Source organism: Rhinolophus sinicus, linkage group LG07 (assembly GCF_036562045.2).
Source record: "Rhinolophus sinicus isolate RSC01 linkage group LG07, ASM3656204v1, whole genome shotgun sequence".
In the NCBI taxonomy this organism is placed as follows: domain Eukaryota; kingdom Metazoa; phylum Chordata; class Mammalia; order Chiroptera; family Rhinolophidae; genus Rhinolophus; species Rhinolophus sinicus.
The window spans coordinates 50,398,204-50,420,567 of NC_133757.1; the positions used below are offsets into that span (position 1 = coordinate 50,398,204).

The 22,364-nt window shown below is 38.0% G+C and overlaps 1 protein-coding gene across 2 annotated transcripts in view; it reads right to left on the reverse strand.

Annotated features, from left to right (window-relative positions):
• ANXA7 (annexin A7) overlaps nucleotides 1-22,364 on the reverse strand; it is a 33,962-nt gene that overhangs the window by 6,523 nt on the left and 5,075 nt on the right. The window contains exons 2-8 of one of the 2 annotated variants that reach the window (XM_074339582.1): nucleotides 13,285-13,339; nucleotides 10,837-11,041; nucleotides 7,831-7,932; nucleotides 7,005-7,069; nucleotides 6,523-6,588; nucleotides 2,715-2,817; nucleotides 2,402-2,496 (exon numbers count right to left, since the gene is read on the reverse strand). In XM_074339582.1, the coding sequence (XP_074195683.1) occupies nucleotides 2,402-2,496; nucleotides 2,715-2,817; nucleotides 6,523-6,588; nucleotides 7,005-7,069; nucleotides 7,831-7,932; nucleotides 10,837-11,041; nucleotides 13,285-13,338 (690 nt within the window). In that variant the 5' untranslated portion in view covers nucleotide 13,339. The remainder of the gene's footprint in view (nucleotides 1-2,401; nucleotides 2,497-2,714; nucleotides 2,818-6,522; nucleotides 6,589-7,004; nucleotides 7,070-7,830; nucleotides 7,933-10,836; nucleotides 11,042-13,284; nucleotides 13,340-22,364) is intronic. The other variant, XM_074339580.1, reaches the window with a different exon arrangement.

The window sequence follows — 22,364 nt, forward strand, 5'->3', positions numbered from 1 at the left end:
CTGTATGAAATACAAGATATACATGAATCAAAGAATAACTCAAGTGAACAAAATGATAAACAGATACTTCTTAGCATAGAAACTGTTCTTGTTCTATGAGGAAGTAGAACTCATCGTTTCTTATTTGGAAAGATAAGATAAACATCTAAAAAGAGATAACATAAGGTAGCCTGTACTCCAGCACCAGATGAGTAAGTAGCACAGAAATAAGTAACAGAAACAGTTGAAACAGAAGAAGTTAAAGGGGGCTACAGAAAGCAGAGAAAACTTTTAGTCCAGTTCTTGAAGAGTATATAAAAATCAGCAGGCAAAGAGAAAGAAGGAAGGTATTTCAGGGAAAAGGAATAATACAAACAAGGAACAGAAAAGTGGTTCCCAACCCTAGCTATGCATTAAAATCATCTGTGGAATTTTTCTAAAAAATAAACAAACAAATAAATAATGTTGGGGAAGAATAACACTGAAAGATTCTGTGTGCTTGTTTGAAGTTCTAAAGGAGACCATAATGATCAGGTAAGGTTGAGAATCACTAGTATAGAGGCAAGAATGAGTCCAGCTTGTTCAATGGAACAATAATAAGACAACCAATTTTGGTAGAGGGGAATGTTTTCACAGATAAGTGAAAAAAAAAAAAAAAGATGTAATTACCATATTTTGCTGTGTATAATGTGCACTTTTTTGCCCAAATTTGTGAGGGAAAAATAAGGATGTGCATTATACATGGGTGGTCCTAATTCCATTTCCCTGAAAGTTTGGGCCAAAAACATGGGTGCGCTTTATACACAGGAGTGCATCAGGCATGGCAAAATACAGTATATGCTTGGATTATTACCTTGAATACCAAGCTAAAGAATGTGAATTTGATTCTGCATACTGGGAGGAGCCATTGGAAACGTTTATGCAAGAACGTGTATTAATGTAGCAATGGCAGGCAGTAGGGACAGTGATGACCAAGACGCTATGGATGAGAATGTTTAGGCTACTGGAATATTTAGGTAAGTGAGAAAGGCTTGGACTTCCGTGGTGGGGATGGAAGTAGAAAGAAGACAGAAGACACATTTTTAAAGAGCCTTTTACAGATTAGATCAACAAGGCATAGTCAATAACCAGTTGCTAGAACAAAGCAGTGCCTGGCATAAAGCAAGCATTGAATAAATAGTCACTGACTGACTGATTGAGATAGAAGAACAGGAATCAGAGAAGACCAAGGCAGCCTAGGAGAACAGTATTTTTATTACTTAATAGGAATTTAAGAGAAAAGGTGGCTGGGGATAAGGAAAACAGGTTGTGAGTTTAGTTTTAATTCTAAAGTGATGTCTGACAAAAGGTAGGGCAGCATAGCACAGACTATGAACTAAAGAAATTCATAATATGGAATACACTTTTGTGAGAGAAGTGAGTCTGACATTAAGCCCTTAAGGAAATATACAATTTGTGTCATTTAATCAGTGTTAAGACTAAAGACATGGATCTGGGCTGGGCAGAGCAGAATAGGCAAGGTGGAACAAACGGATGGACCTCCATTCCCATTCTGAGAATGAATGCTACCCAGTTTTCCCTTTATAGCTGAGAAGCAGTGGCACTTTTTAGCCATAGAATCTTGCTGGGTTTAGTCACAGATCACCCATTCAACAAAAATTTACTAAGTGGATATTTGTTATTGTTCCTGTACTGAGTGCTACAAATACAAAGATGAATGTGACATGGTTTGCCTGAGGGGAGCTCACAGTTTTGGGGGTGGACAGTGAGATTAGTTATAGCAGAGGTTTTACAAAATGCTATGGGACCACGGTGGAAGCAGCAGCTAAATTCTGCCCAGAGCAATGAGAAAAACTTTACAGAGTAGCTATCTTAAGTCAAATCCTGGAGCAGTTGTTTGTCATGTATAAAAGGGAAAAAAGGTGTTCCAGGTCAAGAGAACGACATATACCAAGCACAGAAGTATAGGGTATAGAGCATGGTATGTGCAGGGAACGGCTAGATGTTTTATATAACCCTAAATATACGCTATGCTTAGTGGGAGGCAGAGCAGTGGGAGATGAAGCCAAGGACCGAGAATAAGCAGGCGCTGAAGAAGAAGGCCCTGAATCCCACTATCAGGAGACTAAGAACCAAGCTATTGATCGTGATTGTGGTCACAATCTACTGTCTACTGAACATCCATCACACACTAGACATAGTCTAAGGTATGACCATGAGATCAAGCACGACTCTAGAATTAGAAAGGCTTTTAAGAGAGGGAAAAAAAAGTAGTGACTACACCACTCCTGGGGTCTGTGGAGTGTAGCTGTCTCTACTTCGTTCCACCCGTACTGATACAAAGATAGTATCCAACCTGACACGAATGCAGGGTCTACAGGACACTCACTGTCCATGCTCACTCAAGAAAAATAAAAGATACCTTGCCATACATGGTCTTGAAAGCTGCTTTAATTTTTTGCCTTTGATCGTTGGAACGGTTGGCCACAACGTCCACAATTGCCTGCTCGTCTGTCCCTGCAAGAACCACACATGTTTAAAGTAAGAATAAGTCTGTGTTGGGTGCTCCTGGAAGACAACTCTTACATGCTTACAAGGTGCCTGGTGCCAGATTCAATTGAGTTATGTGCACACAAGCTGACATACAAACTTGGTTTACGATTTAAAGCTAATTTTTACTTTAGATTCAATAACTTGAACTTAGTATAAATAAGACGAAAATCTGTTTTCCTGACCAAAACCCTTCATTGCTTTACGAAGAATTTCTGCATCTCTCATAGCATCGAAGTTGGCAGCTGGTCGGATTGTTCCTTGCATTCCCTGAGTCATCGCAGCAGGCTGAAAACAAGAGGCATAAAATCCAAGTCAGTTATTGTGGTAATCATTTCACACTATATGCATATACCAAATCATCATGTTATACACATAAAACTAAATGTTATATGTCAATTGTATCTCGAAAACACTGGGGGAAAAAGAAATAAAATGAAAAAATGTTCAACTTCTTAAATATAAAAGAAATACAAATTAAAAAGAAAACATCCATCTCTGCTGACAAGATGACAACAACTCAATATTTCCCCAGTCAACTTTCTTAGGCAAAGAGGCCAGTGTTTGAGTTCTAGGACAAGGATATGAGCGTTTTATTATCAGGGCTCATTCTGGAACAGGTGGGAAAGACCTATCCTCCTGCTGCCAAGAGACAGCCAGACCCCAAACTTTCAGGAGACAAGACAGTCAAGCCTGTGAAATTAGTCACAACCTTCCTATGCCTTGAATCCCACTTGGTATTCCTTGGAATTCCTTGGTATATAGAAAATGTTTAGAGGGAGGGAGAGGAGTGGAAGCTGAGGCAAAGGACCAAGAATAAGCAGGGGCTATCTAAGTCCTTGAATCTCACAGTAAGGAGAACACTGAGGACCTTCAAATTCCAGTTGGAATTCCTTCTTGGTAGAATAGGAGGGGAAAAAAGAGATGATCCCTGGATAGCAGCAGTGTTTAATTTAAAGACAAGAATAGAATAATGGCTTTAGTAAAGTAGAACATTTTCTCTATGGGCCCTGATTATTAGACATGAAATAAAACATTTTATATTAAGAAAAGCACAAAATGAAAGTCATTAGAGATTCCGGAAGGTACAATATTCTTCATAGATTTTATAAGGAAATAAACCAGAAAGCAAATTAGGGGCTATATACTTAAAATACAAATCTATGAGGAAATTTTTTTTTTAAATTGCCATATGCTAAATCACAGTAAAAATTGTTTCAGGCAAGGATTATCAATAGATGTTAAAAATCAGTGGCTAAAACACAGATATATGAAATACAGTTTGGGGAATATAATCAATAATGTAAAGATTTTGTAGGGTGTCAAATGGGCACTTGTCTTATTAGGGAGACCACTTCATGGACCATGTAGATGTTTGACCACCGCGCTGCACACCTGAAGCTGAAGCTGAATAATACTGTATGTCAACTATAATTAAATATTTTGTTTATATATATATATATATATATATATATATATATATATACATATATACATATACACATACATATACATATACATATACATATACATATATATATATATATGGTCACAGGATGTGGAGTACAGCATAGGGCATAGAGTCAATGGTATTATAACAGCTTTATATGATGTCAGAGGGGTAGTAGATTGGGGGAGGGGGTTATCACTTTGTGAGGGGTGTAAATGTCTAACTATGACATTGTTTTGTACACCTGAAACTAATAAAAAAAAAAATTAGTGGGTAAAAGTATGATGAGAACCAAGATACTTGCATAGCTTATAATGTTATAACTGAAAACCTTCCATAGTTTATAATGTTACACCATCTTAAACAAATGGTTGAAATCAATTATCACCAGTAATAGAGTAAGTCAACAATAAATGCCTCCTGCTATGGTGCACTGAGGACGCAACATCATTACTGTGGTACTCCTGCCCAAATGGTGTAACTTAAATTTAATCACTGGGCAACATCAGACAAACCCAAATTAGGGAATAGTCTACAAAATAACCAGTAGCACTCTTTGAAAGTGTCATGGTCATGAACAAGACTAAAGATTGTTTCATTCTAAAGGAAACTTAAGAGACATGATGACAATAAATGCTGTACTTCATCCTGGATCTGATCCTGAACCAGAGGGGACATTACAGGGATAACCAGTGAAGTCTGAATAGGTCTACAGATTGGACAATCGTACTACATCAATGTAATTTTCTGATTTTGATCATTGCATTGAGTTTATGTAAGAAGTTAATATCTGGAGATTCTGAGTAAAGGGTAAACAAAAATTCTAGGTTCGTTTTTTACAACCTTTTTTGTAAGTGAAATTATTTCAAAATTAAAAGTTAAAAAAATTTTAAAATACAAAGCTATGAAACAATTCAATGCTTTTCTTAAAATATTCAAATCAAAGCTTAAGAGGGATGAAATGAAGCAAGATGATATCCCTACAACGTTTTTAAAAACTATAATAATTTATTTAATTTAACCCAATATTTCTCAAATATCATTTAAACATGCAATCAACATCATTTAAAAATATACAATGATTCAATTGCTTTTTAGGCAACTGAAACTGCACTTGGAGTTACACCCATTGAATACAGCAATATACCAGCATCTGTGGGGGTAAAATAAATGGAGAAAGGGAGTAGACCATCATTCTGTAAGTATTTTTATGGCCAATAGTTCCTCCCACTCATCTACATTCTTACACCAACATTTTCTTCTACCAGTGAGCTTCACCAACCAACCCTTCACTAGTTTCTAAGTGAGGAATGTAAGCAGAGAACTAGTAAGAAATGTTTGTGTAGTGGTTTTAAGGAAAAATTAAAATTATTCTTGTAGCAAATATTCAAGCATAAAATACTGAAAAACTAAACTGCCATCGTATTAGAATTGGGTCAATTAGGAGAGGTCACCTGGCCCAACTGCCCAACAAAGACAGAAATTTTCTTTACATCTACACACACACACACACACACACACACACACACACACACACACACATCAGCCTCTACAAGAAGATTTTCAGTTGACAGGGAGCTCATCCCTCACAAGGTAGCCTATTCCACTTCCCTCTAGAAGATCTTGCAAAACCTACCACTCTGTTAACTTCCACCTACTGGTTTTAGTTCTATCTGAAAGTGATAATTGTAACACAAAATAAGTTGCATATGTATGTGTGTTTTACTTTTAGTGTTTTATGTTTAAAAATCTTTTATATTGCGTCATAAAATGATGTCTCAAATCATATGCAGGCTTCAACTAAAATAAAGTCAAAATTCTCATAACAAATGATTAAAAATAGCTACAGATTTATAATATGACTAACAATCAACTTCAACAATAAAAAAAAAAAAATGGCTTGAAAGCAATTTACTATGTGCTTTGGAGGAATGTCATTTGCTACATCAGCAAACCAGCAGAGAGACCATTGGTCTGGGAGTCAGAAGAGCTAAAATCTAGTCTCAGCTTTGTCTTCCACTAGCTGTGTGACCATGGACAAGTTTCTTAATCTCTCTGGAGCTCAAATTTCTCAATTCCAGAAAATAGCTAAGGTATTTCTCTTTCAGTACTATAATCCTTCTCCCCCTCCAACTTTAAAAAAGCTTGAAAACTCCAGATCTTTATGAATAGACATTAAGGAAATAAGTGAGAAAATCAAGATAAAGGTAAGCATAAAAGTATACTGCTTATCTTCCTAGTAACTTGGATAGGATATAAAAGAATTAACAAGGCAATTACATAATAAAACAATATTAAAACAAGGAGCTATTCAGAGATGGGGCAAAGATTTGACATATGGGAGACCTTCTGGGGCTATTGAGAAATCAATTCAACAGACATTAATTGGCTACCATGTTAAAAGCCCTGCCACGCACATAAAGATAAAACAGATACAGTTGAGCCCTCAGGAAGTGATGAGAGACAAATACACAAGAAATCAGAAACAAGAAGGCATATGTAGGGGACCTAGTTTGTAGTGAACATTAGAAAACCTTACTCACTTCACTGCTATAATCCAAAGAAACAGGAGAGAAAACAGGATAGGAAGGAAAAGATTCTGTATTGATCTGAAAGAAGAGTGGAAAGTTACAAAGGTAAAAACGCAAAACAAAACACTTCATAAAACACTGCCAAAAATACCAATCACCCAAGCTCATGGTTATAACTACCAGCGAGGGAAGAGGAAAAGAACTAAAACCCATGCTAAGAGCCCAAGTGAATCTCTATGAAAAAGTGATGAGTATCATCCCCTGTGAGAAGGGACTTACACTTGTCTTATCAAAGTCATCAGGACACTACTTCAAGCAGATGGACCAGAGAGAGCAGGGAGTCCATCAGAAGCCAAGATTAAAGTCTTAAGAGTTGCCATAGACCATCTCCTCTGCTTCACAGACAACTCTAATGTTGGCAAAGGAGTGGTGCCTCTCCCCTTCGGCAGTATCCAGTTTCCCAGGCTAAATTCAAAAGGTAGGAGCAAAAATACCTGACTAGCGTAAGGAGCTTGTCCTCCAGAATACTGAGAAGGCATCTGTCCTCCAGGAAAGCCACCTACATGTTAAAAAATATACAGCAAACACGTCTTACATGTTTAATTTTTCAAAACAGCATTATTTATTACGAATATGGAAACATATTAAAAACATTCACACTATGTTATTCACTAGGATAACTTTTTAATATAATGTACTGAATCTAAAACCAACGTTAGTCATGGGAACCTTTTAAAATATTCCACATCTTACTTAATAGCCTAATTAATACTTTTTAATAATTGTTTTCTTTTTCTATTACAATTGATATACAATATTATGTTAGTTTCAGGTATACAACACAGTGATTTGACATTTATATAACTTACAAAGTGATCAATGTAGTACCCATCTGACATCATACATAGTTATTACAATATTATTGACTATATTCCTTATGCTATACTTTACAATACTTTTTTTTTTTTAACTCTTGAACCAGATTAAATTCTGATTCCATCTGGAAAGGACGTCAGGACATAGTTCTGGGGGTTGTTTCATTTGTGACATAAAAGCAAGCAGAGAAGTTCCTAAAGGCTTTGCTTTTTGACTTTGGGACATTATTTTTTTAATTGAAAAAGTGGGTCCTTATTTTGATCTTACTGATTAAACTTTCCCATCAAATTAATACATTTGATGAAACCACATATTTAAAATTATATATAGGAGTACTTAGCATATTTACTGCCATCTATCCCAAACATAAACTAAGTTCTCTCAATGGCAATTAAAAAATTCAAAATATGATGCTATTGTTTTCTCTGGACAGATGGTACGTACCAGGTAGTGCGACCTGTGCTGGGCCACCTCCGTAAGACTGGGAGGGTGGCTGTGGATAGCCAGGAAAGCCTGCTCCCCCTGGTGGGGCTCCAAACCCTTGGCCTGGAGGAACAAGAGAAAAGAATAATTAACTCTAGTGACGGTTCTCATGATTAAAGAGAAAACTTTAGAAACATGTCTACTATTAACAGTGAAAAAAATATACTATTAATGCTTTTGGTCTAATTCAACTTCTTTCATTTTTTATTTACCATGTTTCCCTGAAAATAAGACCTAGCCGGACCATCAGCTTAATGCATCTTTTGGAGAAAATATTAATACTATAAGACCCGGTCTTATTTTACTATTATATATTACTATATAAGACCGGGTCTTATATTAATTTTTGCTCCAAAAGACGCATTAGAGCTGATGGTCCAGCTAGGTCTTACTTTTGGGGAAACATGGTAGGATTAGTTTCAAGTGTATAGCGCAGTGGTCAGGCATCTACACAGTCCGTGAAGTGATCCCCCTGATAAGTCCAGACACCCTACAGTCTTTACATTATTGATGTTCCCCATATTGTATTTCACATCCCTGTGACTATTTTAGTGACTACCAATTTGTACTTAATCCCTTCACTTTCTAATCCCTTCACTTTCTAATCCCTTCACTTTCTCCCCTATTCCGCAACCGCCTCACATTTAGCAACCATCAGTTTGTTCTCTGTATCTATGAGTCTATTTGTTTTGTTTGCTTGTTTATTCTGTTCTTTAGATTCCATGTATAAGTGAGATCATTTGGTATTTGTCTTTCTCAGTCTGACTTATTTCACTTAGGAAAATATCCTCTAGGTCCAGCCATGTTGTTGCAAATGGTAAGATTTCATTCTTTTTTACGGCAGAGTAATACTCCATTGTATAAATCTACCACAATTTCTTTATCCAGTTATCCATTGATGGGCATCCTGGTTGTTTCTGTATCTTGGCTATTGTGAATAGTGCTGTGGTAAACATAGGGGTGCATATATTTTTTCAAATTAGTGTTTTGGATTTCTTTGGATAAATACCCATTAGTGGAACTGCTGGTTCAAAAGGGAGTTCTCTTTTTAATTTTTTGAGGACGCTCCATACTGTTTTCCATAGTGGCTGCACCAATTTGCAGTCCTACCAACAGTGTATAAGGGTTCCCTTTTCTCCACATCCTCGCCAACAGGTTTATTTATGATGACCATTCTGACAGGAGTGAGGTGGTATCTAATTGTGGTTTTATTAATTTGCATTTCTCTGATGATTAGTGACAATGAACATCTTTTCATATGTCTATTGACCATGTGTATGTCTTTTGGAGAAATGTCTGTTCAGGTCCTCAGCCCATTTTTTAATTGGATTTTTTGGTGTGTTGATTTATAGGCGTTATTTATAAATTTTGGATATTAACCCTTTATTGGATGTATCATTGGCAAATTTCTTATATTCAGTAGGTTGTCTTTTCGTTTTGTTGATGGTTTCCTTTGCTGTGTATAATAAAAACTTTTCAGTCTCATCTAGTCCCATTTGTCTGTTTTTTTCTTGTTTCCCTTTCCTAAGGAGCTATATCAGAAAAAAATTTACTAAGAGCTATGTCAGAGCGTCTATTGCCTATGTTTTCTTCCAGGAGTTTTATGGTTTTTGGGTCTTACATTTAAGTCTTTACTCCATTGAGTTTACTCTTGAATATGATATAGCATAAGAAGGTGGTCCGGTTTCATTTTTTTGTATGTATCTGTCCAATTTTCCCAGCATCATTTATTAAATAGACTGTCTTTACCTCAATGTAAATTCCTGCTTCATTTGTCATAGATTAAATGACACAGATTTATTAAATGACATAGATTATTTCTGGGCTCTCTATTCTGTTCCACTGATCTATGTGTCTGTTTTTATGCCAAAACCATGGTGTTTTGATTACTATAGCCTTGTAGTATAATTTGATATCAGGTAGCGTGATACGTCCAACTTTGTTCTTGTTTCTCAGGATTACTGTGGCTATTTGGTTGTTTCATGGTTCCATATAAACTTTAGAATTATTTGTTCTAGTTCTGTGAAAAATGCCATTGGTATTTTGATAGGGATTGTGTTGAATCTATATATTGCTTTGGATAGTATGGATATTTTTAACTATATTAATTCTTCCTATCCTTGAGCATGGTATATGTTTCCATTTATTTGTATCTTCTTTAATTTCTCTCTTCAAAGTCTTATAATTTTCTTAGTACAGGTCTTTTACTTCTTTGGTTAAATTTATTCCTAAATATTTTATTTTTTTTGATGCAATTGTGAATGGGATTGTTTTCTTTTTTTTCTTTTCTTTTCCTTTTTTTTTTTAGTTTCAGGTGTACAAAACAATGTAATAGTTAGACATTTCACCCCTTACAAAGTGATAACCCCTGTCCTCCAATCTATTGCCCCTCTGACATTATATATATCTATTACAATTCCACTAACTGCTTAATTTCTCTTTCTGATATTTCATTACTAGTGTATAAAAATGCAACTGATTTCTGTATATTAATATTATATCCTGCTACTTTACTAAGTTCATTTATCTAAATTCAATTTCTTACCAACTCTTTCCCCATTAAAACATAAATTTAAAAATTTTACTTCAATTATCTGCCTACTAACACTTAGTACACAGGTGCCAAGTGTTTTTGCTAACCTTTGGACAAAGCTATCCTATCACAATCAGGCTAATTGAAATGCCTTAATCATTTCTTAAGATAACAAATAATCAAATTGTTATTATTATCATGACATTTCTCCCAATTGCTTTCACAACAGAATTTTTGAGATTGCTCCCAGTTTTCAGGCCCCTGGGAACTTTATCCCTCTATCTTACCAGCTCTGTACTTGTCTTAAGGTATAAAGTAGGCTAAGCATTACTCTGACCTCATACAACACAAGCAGAATAAAGAGGATAAAGGAGAGGAGGAAAACATGCTGTAGCAACCCCAAATCATCACGAATTCCATGACCCATAACTCACCTCCAGGGTAGGATGGAGCTGCCCCTGGCTGTGGGGCACCAGGATAGCCTCCAGGGGCTGGATAACCTCCAGGGGCAGGGTAGCCTCCAGCTCCTGGGTAGCCACTACTTGGCCCTGGTGGGTAGGCACCTCCTCCCATTGGAGGGAAGCCACTAGGATAAGGATACTGACCCGGAGGGGGAAAAGATGACTCCTGACCCGCAGGCTGAAAAATCAGAAAGAATTTCAAATGAATGACATCAAAGAGAAATATGACCCATCTAAAAAAGGAACAATGGGCTGGCCCGGTGGCTCAGGCGGTTAGAGCTCCGTGCTCCTAACTCCGAAGGCTGCAGGTTCGATTCCCACATGGGCCAGTGGGCTCTCAACCACAAGGTTGCCAGTTCAATTCCTCGAGTCCCGCAAGGGATGGTGGGCAGTGCCCCCTGCAACTAAAATTGAACACGGCACCTTGAGCTGAGCTGCCGCTGAGCTCCCGGATGGCTCAGTTGGTTGGAGCCTGTCCTCTCAACCACAAGGTTGCCGGTTCGACTCCCGCAAGGGATGGTGGGCTGTGCCCCCTGCAACTAGCAACGGCAACTGGACCTGGAGCTGAGCTGCGCCCTCCACAACTAAGACTGAAAGAACAACAACTTGAAGCTGAACAGAACCCTCCACAACTAAGACTGAAAGGACAACAATTTGACCATTGTTCCCCAATAAAGTCCTGTTCCCCTTCCCCCAATAAAATCTTAAAAAAATAAAAAAATAAATAAAAATAATAAAAATAAAAATAAAAAAATAAAAAAGGAACAAATAGATAAATGTTAAGGTCTAGCTTATTCTTTTACATATTAAAAGCCCCATTAGAAGTCTTGGTATCTTATACTAGTTTATCAGTATATTACATTTGTCAGGACACTTGTTCGTCACAACTCAGTTAAATTTAATTCTACCTGTGTCAGGCAAGATGGATCTGTTTCTCTATTTGCAAGTAAGAACCATACTCTTACCAAACTTTCAGGAAGAATTAACAAAGCTCATTAATTCCTTCAATTTCCTAGCACCTAAAATATGAGAAAGATCTACTTCTCTAACCTAAAATAAGGAACTCATGGCTCTCTTGCAACACACCTGGACCTGTTGCATAATAGGAAAAAAACAAAGGGTGACCTGAGTCACACATGGGGTATGAAATTTTGGACATCAGTTCAGATTAGACAATGTCTAATGTGGCAGAAATTGTTATGTGTTCATTAAACTTTCCCCCTGGCCACAAAGCTAGACTACATTTCCCAGAGCCCCTTGCAGTTATGTGGGACCATATAGCTGAATACTGGTGAATGAATGTGGACAGAGTAATGTACACCACTTCCAACCTGGCCCCTAAAAACCTCCTGCCTAATCTTCTATGCTCTCTCTTTCTTTTTTCCTTCATCTGCCAGCTGGAATCAGAGGATCCAGGGGAGGACTCCAAGACATTAGAGGATGGCCAATACCTGGAAGGGACCTGGGAATATGAAAGACTACATGGAACAAAGCCTTGTCCCCACCCCCGCACTGACTTCCAGGAGACTGAAGAAATGAGTTTTTATTGTGTTCAGTCATTGGGATGTTTGGGATATCTGTTTCAGCAATTAGCCTACACTGACTGAAATGGTTGCCAGAGTCTAGTTTAGAACATAAGGACCTGGGAACATATTCATAATTCTCATCTCTCCTATGATTAAATTCAGAAGAACTATGTATTCACTTTACATAAGGATACACACATTATCATTAACCTGTAGGCCCCTCTTTCTATTCTCAGTTAGAAAGAAGCCCTCCATACTTATGAGTAGAAAATGGAAATGATTCTCACCTGTGCCTCAGCTATGTATGAGTTTAGCCCTCAGAGTAGTACAGACATCAACGAGGGAGAACGTGGTGGCACATTTGTGAAATGTGCTCCAAATATTAAAACTCTCAGAACTACAAATCCAGGGCCCACTAATCCATTGCAATTTGTTATCTCTGAGTCAAGCCCTTCTTAACTATTTTAAACGTTCTAACACAAAAGTCAAAAACCGGTAACTCATGGGATGAATTCAGCTTACACATGTTTTATTGACTCATGTAACATTTAACATTTAAAAAAATTAATTTCCCAATTTTAAAAATATGGGCAATTTCACATAAAATCCAGGTTTCTCCCTTTACTTAAAGAAATGGAGTATCTAGCAGCATTGGGTCTGCCTCCCTGCAGGGCCACATCAGGCTAAAGCTGAATAGCTACCAGTTTTCATAGGTGAAGCAAGTGCCCTCCAGTTCCCCCATGACACCCACCTTCGCTCATTCTATTAAGTACCGCGGGGCACTTCAGTTTATGACCCCTGCTCTAGCATATCTGCTTGCTGTCCTGGGCTAGTCCTATATAACACCTGTTCCAAGGACATAAGCTATTTTAGTATTATAAGTTGCAATACTCACAGGATATCCAGGGAAAGGTGGGTAGCCGGTCGGGGGATAGCCTGGGTATGACATTCTGTAACAACAATAAAAAATGTTCTCTTTAATTTCTTACAAGGGTTAAGGCCTGTGAAGATATCTATTGTCTTAGGGTTTTATACAAAATACACCTTCTTTCAAAGGAGTCTGGTTCACATTCAAATGTGGACATTAGGGATAAAAGGAAAGCTTATAAAATGCTTCTTCATTTCACCATTTGTAACAATGGAGTCAGTATACCATACTAATGTTCCAACTGTATTCTCCTTGTACCATACAATGTATTTCATATATGAGTACTACAGGTACTATTTATTTATGGAATATTTTCTTTAAGCCAATTAATTTTTCACTTAAACCAATTTTAAAAGTTTGCTTTATATCACTTCCATAAGTGGAAACTTGCGATAGTTTTCCTGCCACAAAGAGAAGGTAATATTACAACGAATAAATATTAAAATACTTTCTACATGCCATAGAAATTTCCTTATATGGTGATGTAACCACATTATGGCAAACAATGGCATAATGGTTAAGAGTTAACATTCTGTAGCCACACATACTTGGATTAAACCCTGGCTTTATTTTTATAAATTTCTGATAATGGAAAATTTCAAACTTATTCAAACGTAAAGATAATAGTATAAGAAACTCCCAGACTCATCACCCAGTTGCAGTAATTACCGATTCATGGTCAATCTTGTTTTTCAATACTCTCACTCACTCCCACAACTCCACTGGACTGTTTTGAAGCAAACCCCAGATATTCTATCATTTTAACCTATATATACTTCAGTATAGTGGGGATGCCAAAAAAAATGTATACACATGCCTTGTATCATCTTTTGTTATCAGTATATATTATTACAATTTTAATACAGGTTTTTCCTTTCTTAAAATGTGTATACATTTTTTGGCACCCCCCAAAAATACACCCCCTGTATATTAAAACATAACTTTTAAAAAAATTAACAGGGCCATTTAAAAAATATAACCGTAATCCCTATGTTTATTGCAGCGCTATTCACAATAGCCAGGACATGGCAACAACCAAAATGCCCACTGGTAGACGACTGCATTAAGAAACTGTGGTACATTTATACAATGGAGTATTACTCAGCTATAAAGAATGAAATCTTACCATTTGCAACAATACGGATGGACCTAGAGAACATTATGCTAAGTAAAATAAATCGGAGAAAGACAAATACCATATAATCTCACTTATATGTGGAATCTAAAGAACAGAATAAATGAGCAAAGTAAACAGAAATAGTCTCAGAAATATACAGGAAAAACTGATGGTTGCTAGATGGGAGGGGGGTGGGGATGAGAGAGAAGGGGAAGGGATTAGATAGCATAAATTGGTAACTACTATATTGCCAAGAGGAAATGAAAGACAGTTTGGGAAATATAATCAATAATGTTGTAAAGATTTTGTAGGATGTCAGATGAGCACATGTCTTATTAGGGAGACCAGTTCATGGATGGTGTAGATGTCTGATCACTGCATTGTACACCTGCAGCTGAAGCTGAATAATATTGCATGTCAACTATAACTTAATATATAGACAGTCACGGGATAGAGAATAGTCAACAGAATTGTAATAGATATATACGATGTCAGAGGGGCAATAGATTGGTGGACGGGGGCTATCACTTTGTGAGGGGTGAAATGTCTAACTATTACATTGTTTTGTACACCTGAAACTAATAATAATAAAAAAAGGATAACCACAACATCAATGTGTTAGTGTTAAAATTTCCAATTGTCTTTTAAATATTTTTATTTTTTTGTTTTTTATTTTGTACTTGTTTATTATAGAAAATTTCAAACATATAAAAGTAGAGAGAACAGTATTAGGTTGAACTACATGACATTACTAAAACTCAACTATTCTTAACATGCAAAAACATTTCTTGGGATTCAACCTAATATAATGAATGTCCATGTAACCTTCATGTTTAGTTTCAATAATTATCAAGTCATGGTTAATCCTATTTCATTTGTATCCCAAAGCCCCTTCCCTGGATTATCTTAAAGCAAATCCCCAGATATCATATTGCTTTACTTATAAGTACTTCAATATATTATCTGTAAAAAGACAAGAACTCTTTTAATCCATAGCCATTTACCAATACTGTAGTTTAAAAATTTGTTCATATATCTGTTAGGTCTCTTTTAGCCTAGAAGCCTCTTCTCTCTTTTTTCCTTGCAGTTTATTTGTTGAAGAAATCAGGCAGTTTGTCCTGAAATCTCACATTATCTGAATTTTGATGACTGAATATCCACAAATTCTTTACTAGTTATTTCCTATAAGTTAGTAGTCAGATCTATAAGCTTGATGAGATTCAGGTTACTCTTGTTGGCAAGAATACTGACTGCATAGGTGTTTTGTATACAGTATCGACATCAGGAAACACATAATAATCGGCTGTCTCTTTTTTGTGGTTGATGGTCAACCTAGATTTAAGTCTATCATTCATTCTTCAGCTATTATCTGATACTTCCTAAGAAATTTCCCCTTCTTAACTGCGTGGTTTTCCGTATAAGAAAAATATGATGTTTGATTTTTTTTCTCTCTTCATTTATCCATTTTTAAAATGAGTTGGTTTCATAGCATACAAGATAACTAATACAAATTTTGAAGTATCAATATGAATTCAAGGATTTAAACCTATTTGATATATTTCAATCCATTGGAGTTATTATTTTGATTAATACTCAATTTCTCCCATCTTTGGCCAAGGGGAGCCTCTTTATATTGCCCAATGAGTCATTTGACATAATCTCAGACATCTTATATAGTTTCCCTGCCATTTTTTCTAAGATATCCCAGAATCATCTTGTACTTTTCTTGTCTCAGACCTGGAATTAGTCTATCTCCAAGGAACCTTGATCACTCTTACTGGGAAATGATGGGAGTTTAGAAATGACATCTTGGGTAGTACTAATGGTGTTCATTGCTGCAAGTGGATTATTATTTCTAGGCCTTTTTCAGTGTGAGATGGAGCTAGTAATCTTTTTTTTTTTTTTAAAGAAAACATTCACTGATAGTTCCAATTCAAAATTAGAATTATAGGGACACCTGATCTGGCCAAGATGCCAGAATTGGTAAATGCTGTGCTCTCCTCTTATGACCACATCAAAATTACAACTAAACTAGAGATTACCCATCATTGAGAATTGCCTGAAGTCTAGCTGAATGCAAGCCTTACAATGGACATACAGAAGCAGCCACCTTGAGACTGGTAAAAGGGGTGGAGACACAAAAAGGGCTGGTCCCACACTGCGTGTGACCATTAAAAATCAGGAGGGAAATCTAGGCTTCAGAGGTCCCCCACCAGGAGGAGCGAGGGGTCGCAACCCCACACCAGGCTCCCCAGACCAGGTTTTCAGTACCGGGGAGAGAAGTAGCTGCGAAAACCAGCCGAGATTGTGGCTGAGCGAGATCAGAGTGACTGCAGTCCCAGGAGCTCCTCTTAAAGAGCCTGCACAAGGACTTATTCACTGTTGGACCCACTTGTTCTCAGGTCCAGTGCAGGGACAGCAGCTCAAAAGGCAGCAGGAACATACAGGGAGAAACTGAATTGTCTGGCTTCAGAGTAAGGGCTGGAGGGGCAGCCTTCTCTGGAAGGGAAAGCTGGCAGAAGCCACCGTTTCTTTGTTGAGCACTCTCCCTTCCCAGCATGCACACGCAGGTGGCCACCATATCTGAGTCTCCATCAACCTGGCTAACACTGTTCTTTCACCCTGATTCCCTGAGACCCTGCCCCACCCAACTTTTGGGCCAACCCAAGCCATGTCCAGTGGCTTTTACATATAAATGGCCTGCTTTGGCTCATGCTGCAGACTCTTCTAAACTCTCTCAAAGGTTCACAAAACTCAAACAAGTAGCATCTAGCTTTGGCATGTCCCAAACCTCTGGCTGAGCAGCCTTAAGTCCGGCATTGGCAACAGCCAATCTCAGTCCATGGCTTGGCCTCTTGAGGCACCTCCAAGGCAGCAGCCATCTGTGGATTGCTTTGTAGCTCATGCCAGGTGGTCCTGGGCAGGGCACAGGCTGTGGCTGAACTTGGCCTGCAGCGGGGCCCCTCCAAGGAGGCCCTGAGGCTGGCACAGCCAGGGGATAGCTTCAGACCCAGCCAGAGCAACACTCAGCTACCTGTGGGAATGACACACCCAAAGGGCACACCTGGCAGGCAACAGTGCCCTGCTAAAGCGAATCCTGCTCTGTAGGATCAGTCCCTGAATGACAGCTCTTCCACTGAAGTCACAGCCAGTCCTAACAACCAATGAGCCCAAGGATCAGTCTCTCCCATTTACATGCAAACCGCAACCAAGGCTCAACTACAACACGAAGGCACACACAACCCACACAAAGGCAAACATAAGAATTATCTGGCTCAGGTGAGCAGGAAGACTACACCACAGAGCCCCACACCAAACCTACTACATAAGGCCACTCTATCTGCTATGAGAAACATAGCAGTCCTACCTAATACATAGAAACAAACACAGAGAGGCAGCCAAAATAGGGAGACAAAGAAACATGTCTCAAATCAAAGAACAGAACAAAACTCCAGAAAAAGAACTAAGCAAAATGGAGACAAGCAATCTACCAGAAACAGAGTTCAAAACACTGGTTATAAGAATGCTCAATTATCTCAGGGAGAACTTCAACAGAGAGCTAGGAAGCATAAAAATGGAGATGATAACCATAAAAAAGAACCAGTCAGAAATAAAGGATACAATAATGGAAAGGAAGAATACATTATAGGGAATCAACAATAGATTAGATGAAGCAGAGGACTAAATCAGCAATTTTGAAGATAAAGTAGCATAAAATACCCAAACAGAACAGCAAAAAGAAAGAAACCAAAAAATGAGGATAGTTTAAGAGGCCCCTGGGAAAACAAGAAGCATACCAACATTAGCATCATAGGGGTACCGGAAGGAGAAGAGAGAGAGAGAGAGCAAGGAATTGAAAACCTATTTGAAGAAAGAATATTGGAAAACTTCCCTAACCTGGTGAAGGAAATAGATATGGGAGCCCAGGAAGTGCAGAGTCCCAAACAAGATGAACCCAAAGAGGCCAACTCCCAGACACATCATAACTACAATGCCAAAGGTTAAAGACAGAGAGAAAAATCTTAAAAGCAGCAAGAGAAAAGTAGTTAGTTACCTACAAGGGAGCTCCCATAAGACTGTCAGCTGATTTCTCAACAGAAACTTTGCAGGCCAGAAGGGCTTGGCATGAAATATTTAAAGTGATGAAAAGCAAGGACCTACAACCAAGATTACTCTATCCAGCAAAGCTATCATTTAGTATCAAAGGACAGATAAAAGAGTTTTCCAGATGGGGGGTGGGGAAGCTAAAGGAATTCACAAACACCAAACCAGAATTACAAGGAATCTCAGAGGGATTTCTTTAAGACAAAAAAATAAAACAAAATAAAATATGAATAACAACATGTCAATAACTACACGTCTATCAACAATTACTTCTTTTGTTGTTTTTTTTAACTTTTTTTTTTGAAGATTTTATTGGGGAAGGGGAACAGGACTTTACTGGGGAACAGTGTGTATTTCCAGGACTTTTTTCCAAGTCAAGTTGTTGTCCTTTCAATCTTAGTTGTGGAGGGTGCCATTCAGCTTTCAAGTTGTTGTCCTTTCAGTCTTAGTTATGGAGGGCGCAGCTCAGCTCCAGGTCCAGTTGCCGTTGCTAGTTGCAGAGGGCACATCCCACCATCGCTTGCGGGAGTCAAACTGGCAACCTTGTGGTTGAGAGCCCACGCTCCAACCAACAGCCATCTGGGAGGCAGCTCAGCTCAAGGTGCCGTGTTCAATCTTAGTTGCAGGGGGCGGAGCCCACCATCCCTTGCAGGACTTGAACCAGCAACCTTGTAGTTGAGAGCCCACTAGCCCATGTGGGATTTGAACCGGCAGCCTTCGGAGTTAGGAGCATGGAGCTCCAACTACCTGAGCCACCAGGCTGGCCCTTCAACAATTACTTTTGATTGGCCAGATGGCTCAGTTGGTTAGAGCGCAAGCTATGAACAACAGGGTTGCCGGTTCAATTCCCACATGGACCAGTGAGCTGCGCCCTCCACAACTAAACTGAAGACAACGAGCTGCCACTGAGCTTCCAGATGACTCAATTGGTTAGAGTGTGAGCTCTCAACAACAAGGCTGCTGGTTCAATTTCCACACGGGATGGTGGGCTACTAAAGACTGAAAACGGCGACTGGGCTTGGAGCTGAGATGTGTCCTCCATAACTAGACTACAGGACAATGACTTGAAGCTGATGGGCCCTGGAGAAACACACTGTTCCCAATTATTCCCCAATTAAAAAAAAAAGGTTTAAAAAGAACAACAACAAAAAAAAACAATTTTTTTTTTTAAATTTATTGGGGTGACAATTGTTAGTAAAATTACATAGATTTCAGGTGTACAATTCTGTATTACATCATCTATAAATCCCATTGTGTGTTCACCATCCAGAGTCAGTTCTCCTTCCATCACCATATATTTGATCCCCCTTACCCTCATCTCCCACCCCCCTTACCCTCTGGTAACCACTAAACTATTGTCTGTGTCTATGAGTAAAAAACAATTACTTTCAATGTAAATGGATTAAATGCTCCAATGAAAAAATAGAGTGGCTGATGGATAAGAAAACAAGACCCTTACATATGCTGCCTACATGAGATTCACTTCAGATTGAGAGACACACACAGACTGAAAGTAAAGGGATGGGAAAAATGTATTTCATGAAAAATCAGTATAAAACAAAAAGCTGGGATAGCAATACTTATACCAGACATAATAGACTTTAAAACAAAAGCTATAACAAGACATAAAGAAGGGCCCAATAATCCCACTTCTAGGTATTTATCTGAATAAACCCAAAATGCTACTTCGAGCAGACATGTGCATCCATATTGTTCATTGCAGCATTGTTTATAATAGCCAAAATGTGGAGGCAGCCTGGGTGTCTACTGATGAATGAATGGATAAAGAGGAGGTGGTACATATATACAATGGAATATTGTTCGGCCATGGAAAGGAATGGGTTCTTGCCATCTGCAGTGGCATGGATGGACCTGGAGGGTACTGTGCTGAGTGGAGTATGTCAGATGGAGAAAGACAGATGCAATGTGATTTCACTTATAGGTGGAATCTAAAGAACACAATAAACAAAACAGAAACAAACTCATAGATACAGAGAACATTTTGATGGTTGCCAGACGGGACTGGGGTTGGGGGGGTGGGGGTGAAAAAGGGGTAGGGATTAAGTACAAATGGGTTGTTACACAGTAGTCATGGGGATGTAGGGCATAGCATAAGGAATATAGTCAATAATTTTGTAATAACTATGTACGGTATCAGATGGGTACTAGATTTATCGGGGTGATAGATGGGAGGGGAGTTGGGGGGCAGGGTGAAAATGGTGAAGGCATTAAGAAGTACAAATTGGTCATTACAAAATAGTCATGGAGATGTAAAGCATAGGAAATATAGTCAATAATATGGTAAAAACTATGTATAGTGCCAGGGGAGTACTAGATTAGTCAAGGGGATCACTTCTTAGAAATGCTGTACACCTGAAATTAATATAAAATACTGAACATCAACTGTAATTGCAAATTTTAAAAAGCAGGGGAAAAGGTGAAGGGGAATAAAAGGTTCAAATTTCCAGGTACAAAACAAGTAAGTCATAGGGGCGCAATGTACAGCATGGGAATATAGTCAATACTGTGATAGTATGGTACGGTGTCAGATGGTTGCTGGGCTTATGGTGATCATTTCTTTAGGTATATAAACGCTGAATAACTATGATGTACACCTAAAACTAATAAAATACTGTATGTTAGCTATATTTTCATAAAAATCTTTAAAAAAATAAATAAAAATACACCAAAAAAATTAGGATTACAGGGTTTTTATTTAACTGATTTGATTTTGTATTTATATGTATTTTCCCATAGACTAAAATTCTTAGTTCCTAATGACATTAACATAACTACTTCCTTTATCCTGCTGTATTTGAGTTTCAGAAATATAATACTGCAATAGGCTGAATAACGGCCTCCCAATAGATATTCACATCCTAATCCCTGGAATCTATGAATATTACCATATCTTGCAAACATGATGTGATTAAAGATCCTGAGCTGGGAAGATTATCCAGGTGGGCCCTAAATGCAGTCATATGTATCCTACAAAAAAAAAAAAAGGAGGCAGAGGGAGATTCAGTAGAAGAGAAGGTAACATGGCCACGAAGGCAGATATTGGAGAATGCTGGCAGCCACCAGAAACTGGAAAAGGCAAGGGACAGATTCTCACCTAGAGCCTCCTAGGGAAATACAATCCTGTCAACACCTTGATTTCAGCCCAGTGATAGAGTGCGCATTTCTGACCTCCAGAACTGAGAGAGAATAAATTTCTGTTGTCTTGGGCCATCAAGTTTGTGATAATTTGTTATAGCGGCCATAGGAAATTAATACAAATACCTACATTGTTACTGACAACATGATTACTAAAAATAATTTAAAAATCTTTTTTGCAATTTTGTTTTTGGTCTCTTAGTCTATAAGGGCTGCTGTAACAAAATAACATAAACTGGCCCACTTATAAATAACAGAAATTTATTCTCACAGTTCTGGAGGCTGCGAAACCAAAATCAAGGTACCCACATGATCGAATTGTTTGGAGAGGGCCCTCTTCTTGGTTCATAGTTGGGGCCTTCTCTCTGTGTCCTCACATGGCAGAAGGGGAGGGATCCCTGTGGAGCCTCTTTTATATGGCACTAATCCGACTCATGAGGGCTCTGCCTCATGATCTTAGCACTTCCCCAAGTTCCCACCTCCTGAATCTATCATCTTTGGGGATTAGGATGTCACATATGAATTTGGGGGTGATACAAATATTCAGAACATTACACTGTGATACATCCCACTATAAATGCATGGTCGGATTACTATTTCAAAGACATCTAAATAATTCCTGTGTAGTTATGCTATCAACTTAATACCTATTTGGTCCATTTGTTTCATT